Source organism: Anopheles darlingi, chromosome 3 (genome assembly GCF_943734745.1).
Source record: "Anopheles darlingi chromosome 3, idAnoDarlMG_H_01, whole genome shotgun sequence".
NCBI lineage: Eukaryota > Metazoa > Arthropoda > Insecta > Diptera > Culicidae > Anopheles > Anopheles darlingi.
In genome coordinates, this window is record NC_064875.1 from 5,180,001 (window position 1) to 5,192,500 (window position 12,500).

At 48.2% G+C, this 12,500-nt stretch overlaps 1 protein-coding gene across 4 annotated transcripts in view; it reads right to left on the bottom strand.

The window, feature by feature from the left end:
* LOC125956255 (teneurin-m) overlaps positions 1 to 12,500 on the bottom strand; it is a 497,128-nt gene that overhangs the window by 458,411 nt on the left and 26,217 nt on the right. For all 4 annotated transcript variants that reach the window (XM_049687940.1, XM_049687939.1, XM_049687933.1 and 1 more), the window contains exon 2: positions 694 to 1,008. In XM_049687940.1, the coding sequence (XP_049543897.1) occupies positions 694 to 1,008 (315 nt within the window). The remainder of the gene's footprint in view (positions 1 to 693; positions 1,009 to 12,500) is intronic.

Sequence of the window (12,500 nt, forward strand, 5' to 3'; positions counted from 1 at the left end):
CAGTTATCCCGAAAGCCAAAGACAGTAGATATTTACTTTCCAAGGACGTACGAGGCGACGTCACATCAAGCAACATTATCAATCTCAGCTCAATCTCCCTCAATCAACTGCCGAATGACGGACTCCGGTCCCGGTCCGGCAACTGGATATCCCGGACAATCTCGTGGCCATGAAACATTCCCCACAATGACCGCCATGGCACTGTTCAAAGCTTTGCACAGCTTGTCTGTCTGCCAATCGTTGGATCCTAATCGTTGCTATTAATTCGTTAACTTGCCCGCACACACTCACAGAAATACTGGACAAAAACACAACAACAACAAAACAAGCGACATCATCGCGGCCGGGGATCAATCAAAACTCCATCAGCGGCCCCATAAAACGCCCATTAAGCCCCTAGTCGTAGCACTACTGTGCACCGTTCGTTGTCCGGTTCCTCAATTTCTACGGAGATAAATCGACATCCTGGAGGGTGGAGGGAATCAGTGAGTGAAAGAGCAAGGATGGAACGAGGTTCGTGCGTGCTTCGAGCGTCCACGAGAGACGGGATCGTTAATCGTACGGCGTATTTTTGGCGCATTTTTTTGTGGCCTCTAACTGGACCGGGAAATCGATATCCCGGGACAGTGTTCGTGTGGGTGTGTTTGCGTGTCCAGACGAGTAGAGAAGGAAAGCGGATCCTGCACTACTCACCGTTATTAACGAGCAGCGTGTTTTCCCGGGCGAGTGATGCTTCCGCGTCGGTGAGCGTCGCACTGGAACCGTTTTCGGACGAGGGGGTGGTCGTGTGACCACCTCCGACACCACCACCACCAGCGGTGGCCGCCGATGCTTGCGACTCGGCCGCCTGCGATTGGCCGGTGATTCTCTTGACCGATCGGTAAGTGAAGTTTGATTGTCTTTCGCACGGGATGGCGTTGTACGGTTGGGCGTAGATCGACCGATGAATCGGACTGTCCTCGTTGTCCGAGCTGTTCAGCGAGTAGCGAGGATAGTGACGAGATTTGCCTGCAGAGAGATAGAGCGAAAGAGAGAGAGAGAATCATGAACTGAATCGTTGGTTAAGTGGTCCAGCAGCCGAATAGTCGTTCGAAGTGATTAAAGCTCGCGGCCAAACGAGCCAGCCAGCAAGCTACGCGTACGCTTGACCCAGAAACAGTAGTCTGGGTGTGTGCGCATCCTATGGCAACGGCATGGAGTACCGGATTGAGATTCACGTTCAGATCGGCCGTTCAGGTCAGAAGGCTCAACAGTCTGCGTACTGCGTGCATGTCCTACTGCAGATTGGACCGCATTCACGCACACGCACACGCATGAACGGTGGACATCATTACCCCCGGTCCCAGGTTGAAATATGAGCTTGGAATGCACTCCATACACCGGGCGTGCGGACGTTTAATGGCTTTCTGCCGTGATAACAGATCAAATTTGTTTTCGATTAATTTCTCAACGACTTTCCGGTTGAAACCTAGAACGATGGCGACGATGGCGACGACGACGACGAGCAGGAGCAACCCCCGGGAGGCCCGGAGTAGATAGTTCCATCAAGCACTACTTACGCACCTTTCCACCTCCCACAGAACGGTCGGAGTTGCTTTTTGGGGAGGCCGCGCCAGAGGCCGAAAGTGCAATTTGGTTTTAATTTATTTTTATTACCTCCGAGCAGCAGTTGGCCGCTTTCCCCTTGCTGGCACTGATAGGATTTTCGTGGAAAAGCCGTACCGTCACGGATTGGTCGTGGGTTTTGGTTGGCAAAAAACGCATTCCCTTCCCTTAAAATGTCTCGCGGAAACACAAACGAATTAGGCAGACCCGGCAGACCGCGCAGACCGGTTCCCGGGGAAGGATGTAATTGCGGGAATGCGGAACAACATTGTGTGAATTCGGCATTCGGCCACCGGAATTGTGTGTTTCCAATCTCCCTTTCTCTCTCTCTCTCTGCCTGTCGGTGAGTGTTTGTGTGTCAGAAATTAAAATGCCGGGCTAGGTGATCTGTATCTTTAAAACTGAAAAGGGGTCGACAGAGTAAGGATTAACGGACCACAGAGCACAGGGGACGGTGGCGAGAGGCGGGAGGGCATTTTTGCGCGAGCGGGAGGATAATCTTTCGCTTTTTTAATTAAACATTTGTGGCCGCAATCGGACCTCGCGCGCGTTTGCTGCTTATTTTCTAATCTGCTTACGGCCGGGCAATCCCGAGTTCATTTTCACCAGCAATTGGTGCTAGGGAGGGTTGTGGAATGCTCGCTTGGTTCCAATCTAATTTCTTCAAAAGAGGATGTTAGTTTATCGCAGCAACCTTTGGGAAATTCACAGATCGATTTGATCGGAACCAGTAAAAAGGTTGTAGTTTGATAATTACTTCGTTTGTTTAAATTTTTAATCGTGTTATCAATGCGAGGTTCAACTGATTTCTCAAACAGAAAAGTTTCTGAGAAAAGAACCCATAAATCAAGAGAATCACATTTTTCAATTTATTGATCAACGAAGCAGAACATAGTTTTGTTAAACAAATTTCTGGCGTTTAAAGGAATTTGTCATAACGATTATCAAAATAACGAACATTCTCCATAACATCGCAAGCAAGTACTATGAAACATCTTAAAATGGTTAACAAATGTTCGACAAATCATTGAACCACATCAAAAAGAGTATTCCTACATCAAATTATATCAATCAAATGAACATTTTAGTTTAGATTCTAATAAAAACACATCGAAGTTTAAAAAATTACGTTATCCTTAGTTTTTTTTGTTGGCGAACGAACCAACTAGCGCCATCTAGGTGTCAGCGAACCAAACTGCTCAGTCATAGCCTGCTACTCCTGGAATATCCTTATTGTATCGTTGGACTTGCTCTCGCACTACACTAGCAGCAGTTACTACTAACTGCGCATGCCCGCAACGAGACAGAGACGACCACGGATCTGAGACCCAGCAGCTCCTACTGCAGGCGAGTTTGCAGAAACAGGACATCACCGGTCGTCCAAAGGACGGTGGGGAGTTTTGCAAGCAGTTTTCGCAAACAATACACTCCATTCCAGTTCAGCGACTTGTGTTGCGGGTCCTAAGTGGATCCTTTCAGGCTTTTGCATGCATCGTCGATCCGGAAAAAAACCCTCGTTGGTCAGAGTTAACGTTGAAGTAGACGCAATTTGAAGAACAGTTTTGAATAAGCCTGGTATTTCCTCTAATGATGCCAACCGAAATTCGTTTTGTAAATTTTTAATAGAGCGACTATATGTGCAAGTTTGAAGTGGTCCAAACCACGTAGCCCATAACGCCAGAGGGCATCCGAATGTGGTGCGTTCGAAAATTTGGCTGAAAACCTATAATTTCCCAACATTTTCAACTTCCTAACAACCCCCGGAAGGCAAACGCACAACGTTCAACGTGAAGCGGAATGCAGCAGAAAATGGAAAATGCGCGAACGCGAACCAACATTAATCGGAATCGCCCCTAAGGCACCGTTCGGTTGCTGCAGCAGCCGCAGCAGCAGCAATTCCGGCCTCCTGCGTTCCCTAAATGGGCAATTTTACGATCCGATTTGGTGCCAATTTCTCTTCAATTCCCTCGGAACAATGTAATGCCCGCCGTGCGTTCCCTTTTGCGGGCTCATGTGACCTGGAAGAAGAAGCGGAAGAAGAGGGTCCTGCGGTCCCGGTGACATAACAGAGAGCAGAGGCACATCGAGGCACCGACGAGCGAAATCAATGAAAACACTGCGTTGCAGTAGCAGCAGTAGTTCAACTCCCGGGTTGCGTTCAGGTGAGGGGTCCTTTCGCACCCTTGGCCATCGCACGCCGCAAAAACATCAATGGCAGAGTGTGTATGTGTGTGTGTGTGTGTGTTCCTTTTTCGAAATTCCCGTTCGAAGGTAGCAGCGCAGATCGGCTTTCAATGCGGGATTCTGAGGGGTCCTTTTTTCCTTTTATGATGTTCCGTGGCTCGACCGGACACACACACACACACGGGCGTGCAGACAGAATTGTCAATTGTCACTTTTGCTGGCTGGATTTCGTGGAACGTGAAAAAAGAAGAAAGGAAAAAGCGGCCCTCTTCCGCCGTTTAATGCACTTTCTCTCTCAGCGCCCTCGAAGGGTGCTTCTGTGTCGCGCGTCGTCGTGATGGAGTGTAAATGCACATCACCAGGAGTGTGATTGTGTGTGAGAGAGAAAGGCCAGGTCCAGGCTAGATCCCTGGTGCCCGTGTTTACGCCACATCACACAACCACCAAATGTGGCAGCTCATTTTGGGCGCAAACCAGCGAGACTCTCGGTGCTGCGATCGCCGCCGCCTCGAACACCGCGACTTTCCCCTCCACGAAGCACCCCAGAAATCCCTCATTCGTGTGGCATGTTGCGCGCCCAAAATGCGACGGCGATAGCCCTAGTTGAGGTCCTTTCGTTCAGTGAATTTGGATTTGGATAAAGAGAAAAAGCCACAAAAAAAACGCAAAATAACAGAATCGAATAGTCTGCGAATGTTTTGAAATCCTTGCATGAGACGTTGTTTGTAAATAATGTTGTTAATTCCCTCGCTCCTTCGTCCTCCGTCCTTTCAAGGGCACCATCGAGGGGATGAAGGTAAGGGTGCTAACGATAAATCCTCGCGGATCGTGTTACGCTGGTTCGGTGTGACTGCTGCAGCAACAAGCCGTGGCCGTTTCATCGTCGTCGTCGTTCCCTTCGAGGAAATCGTAGAGGCAATTTAACGATTGGGTGATGAAATTTACATAAAAATAATGCAGAACACCGCGGCAACGACGGCGCGGTCTAGCGGTGCGTACGACACACCATCTGGCCCATTTCCCTTCCCGCGGGGGTCTAAGATGCTATCGGACGAGAACGAGAACGCACAATCAGGTCAGGGATATTCATCAAACAAACAACAAAAACTCTCTGATGGTCTGATAACGTCACGATGTGTTATGATACGCCGCCATTTTATGCGCTTTCTGGGTACACTGCAGGGTGAAAAGGCAATCTCTTCTTCTTCGTTTTTTATGTATTTCGAGGGGTGCACCGCGAGATGAATGGTGGGTATCATGCCCAGATAAGAAGGATCTCTTTCTAGATTCGATCTGTAACAGTACGTTCGCGGCAGGTCGACTTTTTAAAGCCGCATTGAATGGTCTTCTTTGACAAACTAGCCAATCCGATTACTCTTCCCTGTGAACCGAACCGAAGGAAAACCTTTAAGAAGTTTCCCCTTCTTCCTGTGGAACACCTTCAATTCCTTTCTTCCTTCCAGGAGGCAGGAGCAACCCATCAATCGTCATATGGAATGTGAATAAAACATGCAGACACCGGTGCGAAGGTGAGGTGCTCCCCGTACAAACGTTCGATAAATTTATTTCCCAAACTCTCACCTCACCGACATTCCCGCGGAAAACGCGGAAATTTAATTTCACATTATTTATTACCCACCACCACCACTGCCACCACTGTTACCGCTCCAAGAAGATGCCTTTTGCGAGTGAAACCGATGATGGCTCGTGGTTGCCTCCCTCGCGGTGGTGGTGGTGGTGGTGGTTAGGCCTAAAACAACTATTGGAATTTATGCTTGACACCAATAAAAATACCGAAAACTTCCGAGTCCGTGTCGTTGGATGTCGCACCACAACGAGGGAAGCGGTACGGAGAGCATCGCTTTTACGTCGCCTTCTTCGTCGTCGAGCCCATTTGCTTCCGACATTATTTTAATTCATTAGAAAGTGTGCAAAGTGTTCCCTTTTCGCTGGGAGGTTCGTCTCTTCCCTTACGGGATCTGGGAGTTTTCTTCTCGGGCGTCTCGAATCGAGCGTAAAATCGAGGGACGAAGGGTACGCTCTGGTGATGATGCTACTACTGTACTTAGTGCTTCAATAATGTCACTCATAAATTATCCAATTATCCTCGGCCAATCCTTTCCTTTCGCCAGCGCTTGACTTATCGCGGGGACGCTTTCGAGGAAGTCTAAAGACATCAACGTCTCATTATCGTCATCATAATTGCTGCCCATGATGGATCAGGGCCCTGTACCGGCGGAAGATTGATAGGAGAGGTCCAAACTTAGAGGTTTTCTCCTCTGCTTGACAGCGAGATCATAATATTTTAATTACAATTTCATCACCGATCACAGTGCGAACCGTACGTGTCTTGACGTCTTGTTGGTGTGCTCATGTGCAGCATACGTTTGGTCCCGGGTTCGGTCTCCATTCATGTGCATCGTTGCGCAAGACAAGCTGTCAACAGCTTGATGCTGCTGCTGCGGAGAAAAACAAACGTTGAGGAGTTCAGGAGTTCAATTATTCGATCTCGTCCGGACGAACGGACCGAAAATCAATCCCAAAATGCTACACGTGCGCATCGGTACGTGTGGTCGGTGGAAAATGAGAAAACTCAATCATGCGGTGAAAGGCGGATGAAAGTGGTGCTCCGATCCGTCCATCGGGGGTTACCACTCCGGGGAAACTTTCGCTCATTACGCGAACGCGTGTAGGCGCTTAAAGGGAATTGATTTTCATTTTAAAAATCATCAAAATCCTCTCTTGGATGCCGTATGGACAAGTCATCGAGTAGTGAGCACCAGGCCTTCAAACCTGGTGCTCACGATACGTCAGCATTGGTCCTTCTCGTATGCGTTGGTTTGCCACTTGATACTGCCAGCAGCAACATGGATTTTCATTTGAAAAAAAAATAGAAAAATTCTGCCAGTAAGGTACACGAGCCACGAGCGATTTCCTTATTGACATGATTAAGTGCCACAATTCTGCGCTGGCATGGCACGATATGGTATGGCGTGGTCGGTAATATTTATGCTTTTAATCATAACGCCAACTGCCAAAACATCACCACCACCGGCTGCTGATGCTGACGAGAAAAATAATTCATACATAGCAGCATTTTTTTTTTGTTATGTTTTATGACAACCGAAAGCACCCTCTAAACGGAGAGGAGTGCGAGCACCCCATGACATGCACACACGCACTTAATTTACTTTTGGCCGCGCTCCTCGCGTACAGCCGAAGTCAAACAAATTGCGCGATAAAGAGCCTACTCAGGGGACGGGGGAGGATGCTCTATCGAGCATCAAAACCTGGTGCCTGATGTGGGATGTGCATAAAGAACACGCGGAAATGTCTATTTCACACTCAATTTTCGCACCTTCAATGCGCGAAAGCGATGGTTGCTGCGATGACGCGATTTTTCGGGCGCACGCACACACACATACACGCTCACACATATGACAATCTCGTTTCTCCAGAGCGCGCGCCTTTCGCCTACTTTTTTTTTGTACAGAAGAAGGATTTCCTTACGCCAAGGAAGAAAAAAGTAGTACCCGTGAAAATGCAAAGGCAAAAGAAAAAACAGGCGACGAAAGCAACGAAAGAAAATCGTCGCGCAACGACTGCTGCCATAACACGCTGAATTTCAATGAGATTAGTCTTCATGAAATATTTATGTTTGTTTTTCACCGCGTACTGGAGCGGGGTGTCAGCGCGGGATCAGCCGCACGGGCTATGGGGCGCTGCTGCTGTATGATGCCCGCGATGCTATTTCGATTGTCTTCTTTTTAGGACCGCTACTAAATCTCTTCATCGCTCTTTCTCTCTCTTCTTTTCCAGGAGTGTCTCGCCGGTGTGCGCGAGCTGTCACTGGCGCGTGACGCGAGTGGATGAGGCAATAGAATGCAAAATTATACAAATTCGGCGCTTCACGAGGCGGGGTGGTGTGAGTCCCTGAAAGAGAATGGTGCCACCAGCCACTTAGAGCGCCGTGTGCGTGTATGCGTGTGTGTGTGAGAAGCGTGAGTGCACCGTGTGCGTGTGACAGGTGAAATTGACGTTAAGAAGGATTTGTGCTGAGGTGTTCGAGAGGCAGGCAGCCAACAACATATGCGCAAGGATCAACTCCTCCCGCTGCTCAAAACTCCCCGATCACGCACTTCGAGTTCCAATTGAACGGAATTTCGGTTGACGAAATGCCCGGTTGACAGCTGGCAGCTTGGTCACGTGGTTTCGACGTCGTTCTCTCGTTACACTCCTTTGCAATGTAGTATGTAATCTGCAAAATCGCAGAGCAGGCAGAGGGTCCCTCGACCATGTCCTAGTGCGGGTCCCAAGGCGTAATGTGCCACAAAATGGGGATGACGACGGTGCTGATGATTGAATTGATTTTAGATTTTCACTTTCCATCAAAGTCCGTGCGTGCAAAACGCTCTACTGAAATCCACCATCTTTTCACCTACTGCTGGCTGAAGGACTACTGCTGGCAGCAGAGGAGGTCCTGGGATATCCTGGTACCGGGGGGAGGCCTAACGCCTAATCCTCACGCAGCCTTCGTATGGACGCCGGGGGTTAACGGAAAAGCAAATACGATCATAAAATTTGAATGCAAGATTGAGTCAAGCAAATAGCGCCAATCTCATCTTATCATCCCCTACCCCCTACGCACACACACACCCCCACACACGTCCGTTGGGGATTGGCATGTGGTGGTTGCCGAAATCGCGAAAATTTAAATGTCACAAATCGTGGGGCGTTCCTCAGGGCGTTTATTGTTTTTTCCTCATGCCCGAGCGCCTCTGTTGGTGGCAATAAGACGCTTTAGAAATTTGCTCGCTTTTGTCCTGAATCTCATAACATTACTTTTCCCCCCAAACCACACACACACACACAAGCACGCATCAATGCTCTAATGGCAAGCCGGAGAAGGAAATCGGAAGTTACTTGGCATGTGCGATATGTCGATTGCAGCAAATTGGCATCAGAGTGAAGTCCCAGGTTGTGGCGTGAATGTATAAGCAAACGGTGGCCTCTGGGGCGTGGGGCTACTGATACGAAACGCGGAGTGTCATAAGACGCGATAATGATAGCACCGCACTGGTACCGCAAGTGCCTCCGCGGGGCATCCAGGGAGTGAAAAATTGATTTCCGATGGTTTATTTGCTCGCACTCGGAATCACTGACGAGATTGACGCCGCACACATTTGAAGGCAAACACTGCGTGGAGGTTTAAATTTCGATTAAATGTAAATTTTACACCCACCAACTGGGCGGGGGAGCGTTATCAATAGGAGGAAATATTCCTTTTTGGAACAAGTGAGCTTAGGTGAAAGGCTGTTGTTGGGGGAACTGGATGTTGGAGCAGGATTGAAACTTTTTCAAAAAATATTTCGTTTTAAGACGAAGAATCCAAGTTCACTGGGAAAATTGTGACCTTTATGGACGTAGAAGAAATGAAAATTTAAACATTTTTTCTTGATCAATGGTTACTTCGTTTCTTTTGTGATCTTATCTGTATGCAACATGCAAACATCTATGAAATGGAGGGCATTTCCATATGTAATTGCAATTTGTATTTTCCCTTTGATATAAATCTATAAATCAATCACATTTTCGATTTATGTAATATTGTCGTTTATAAAATTATTCAAGTCTCTAATTAAAGGCTCTTTAAGGGAAAAGTGTCCTGAATGCGGAAAGCACTCATAACCTTTATATTTCCGACAAAAAGCCAAATTCATTTTGGAATTCGTTTAAGAAAAGCCTTCCATTCCACACCAGACCATTCCACATTCTGTCGATTTTCGATTTCTCTTGTCTGATCAAGAATAACTTACATAATTTTGCATATTTTCCACTCTCTTCCTTTACGTCTCACCCTCTCTCCACCGAGCGCAAACAGCATGTGTCTCGTTATGGCACAAAAAGTGGCATTTAATCCATCAACTTTCGCATCAACACACTGTCAACTTCCGATTTCTGTGCCAATTCCGACTACCGAGAGCTTAGAGAGGGGAAAAAATAAGTCTCCGATTGTGGCATTGCTTTGTTCTGCTCCCTCCTCGTCCATTGACCGTACCCGGCGAGCAATTATGTTGCAACCAACTCACCAGCAACCAGCACACACCAACGTCCCTTTACGCACATGCCGGCAACCGGCAACCGGCGAACGGTTCAGGGATTTTGTCCCAGGACGGGACGCCCCAGGACACATGTTGCAATTCGCACGCCATATCGCACCGACGGTGACCCTCACCGGTTTAAGGGTGGAAAGTGCAGGAAAAGTCACTTTCACCTACACCTCCGTCCCTTTCCTACACTGGCCGAACGGTGCGTCTTTGTTTAAAAAAGAAATAAAAGGACCGAGGAAGAGATCACCGATTTAACGGACGAACTTCTTCAAGACACGTGCCATGCCTCGCCGTACCGCGTTAGGTGGCTCCCATTTCCTGTTTCCGGTCCGGGTGTGTGTGAGGAGAAATTGAAAAACTCCCCTCCCACTCCCCCTTTTCGGTAGACAAATCCTCTTAGCGCTTATTATCGGCGGCTGGTCGGTCGTCGGATGCGTTCGATGACGACGTACGCTCGATATGATCAATTTCTCGTAGCTGATTTAAAACAACGCTAGGCCAGCCAGCTAGACAAACGCTGCGGATTGGCTTTCGTAGGGGAGGAAAAATCAAACCCGTCTCCACCCTCCAGAGAGGGCCACTTGAAGCGCGACTCCTGTTCCCGTGTGATGCGATTCAATTAGAGCGATTGTTGGCGAACGAACGAACGAACGAAGGAACTCACCCTTCGAGCATGGCTGACCTGCCGGAGCATGTAATGCGGCCGATCTTGAGGCCTGGCTTCTCAATCATAATTGTTAGTTTTTGGGCTCTCTCTCTCGAAAGTGGCCACCAGGGCCGTCTCGAGTGCGCACAGTCCGCAGCAACTTTAGCAAAGCGCTTGCTATGCACAGAACGGTCACGGGATGGAAAATTTGACGAGCAAATATTGACACTTCCATTTCGTGAAGGGGCGGGCGCATGCAGATCCGGGAACTTAACATAAGCGAACGAGCCGTTGGCAGCAACAGCAGCGGCGACGCATCGGAAGCCAGCAACTGCGATGCAAATTTTCATCTCGCTAATGGAAATGGCGACTCCTCGACTCCACGACTTCTGACGAGGGTACTCAACAAGAGTTTTCTCACTTTTCGCAGGTTCACCGTGGCACTTCGAAGCACCCGAAGGCCGACCGGGCCTTCGTGATTTGGAAAATGCAAATCCAATCGTTGATTTATGAATTCTTTCCTTCTTGGCGGCTGCTCTTCACCGTTTACACAGTGCTTGAGTGCAGAGAGGATGAAGCTACCAGAAGCGCCATCTTCTTTGAGGGAGTCTTTCACTTGTTTCGTTTGATTTTGAACAGATTGCGTTCGGATTGATTTCGAAGCGCACCCCTTACGAGCGACACGAGAAAGAGAGAAGGAGCATAAATTGAATCATTATCGGCCCTCATTACGACCTCTCCACATCGAATCCTCCTGTCACGGGGTTCCAGTACGACGGGCTAACCGGCACCGGTCACCGAAGCACCGAAGAAAGCCGCCAGCAAAATGGAAAGTGTCACAGTGGCACCCCTTTTCGGGGTGTGAAAAGGGATTTGTCGTCGGTGAGTCGCTGTTGAGGGTCGCTAACGATCGACACGCGGAGAAAGACGAGAACACTTGGCTACTACCCCCCGACCCGGGGTTCCCGTTGGTAATGTTCACGCAAATCTTACCCAAAAGTCAGTTCGATATGTCGGATGTGCGCTCGGAGCAGGGAAGTTAATTGGAAAGTATTATGGCTTGGGCTTGGGATGAAATGTGAGAATCCTCGACCGACGTAGCGTAAATCTTTGGACGATTTACGGGCGACATGTGGCATTGGAAAGCCATTACAGTGGCGTTGACACTCCTTAGGGTGATAGAGCAGAGAAGCAGTAGAAGAGAAACCAACGAAATGTCACCACTGACTGGTCGCCCAATCAGAGAGCCAATTAGCTATGAAACGAAGCGACGGCACCGCACAAGGACACGAATTCATTTGGTTGAGAAGTCATTGTTAACTCCCTAGAAGTCATGCTTTTCTCGGATTATCTTGCTTCATTCTTTCTGTGTTTTTTTATTGCAGGAAAGAAATGAAAATCTGGTCATTAGAAAGCGTTTCCCCTTTTCTTTTATCGCCCCAAAAAGGAAAGGCGAGGTAAGGTAACACCATCCATTCTCCTAATTACCGCCATTACAGGTGACAATTACGTGTCAATTGGTGTTTTCCTTTCTCGTGGTTCTTTTTTCACGTTCCTTCGTCTCGTCTGGTGCTTCGCTATAACCGATGGGGTTTTCCCCCCATTATTTTCCAAGTATCGAGAGAAGATTTAACGAAAACATCTTATTAAGAGAGTATTGTGCCCTCGCAATCTCATGCTGGGCAGTCCGGCAAAAGCATTCTTTCGTTCGTCCAGAATGATAGACAAATCGAGGAATTAATTCCTGGTCGTTTGTCATGAAAACCGCCCAACAAAAAAACGGTCCTTTTATGTGAAAATTTACAATCCTGAAGAATTAAAAAAAAAACGCTTAGAATGAAGAGCTTTATCGAAATGATTAATTACCAAATTCCCCCAACGGTGGCCAAAACCAAGGCAGCGGCAACAGCGATTGTGATTTGGCCTGTTTGTTTTTTTTTTGCCGGCGATCCCGC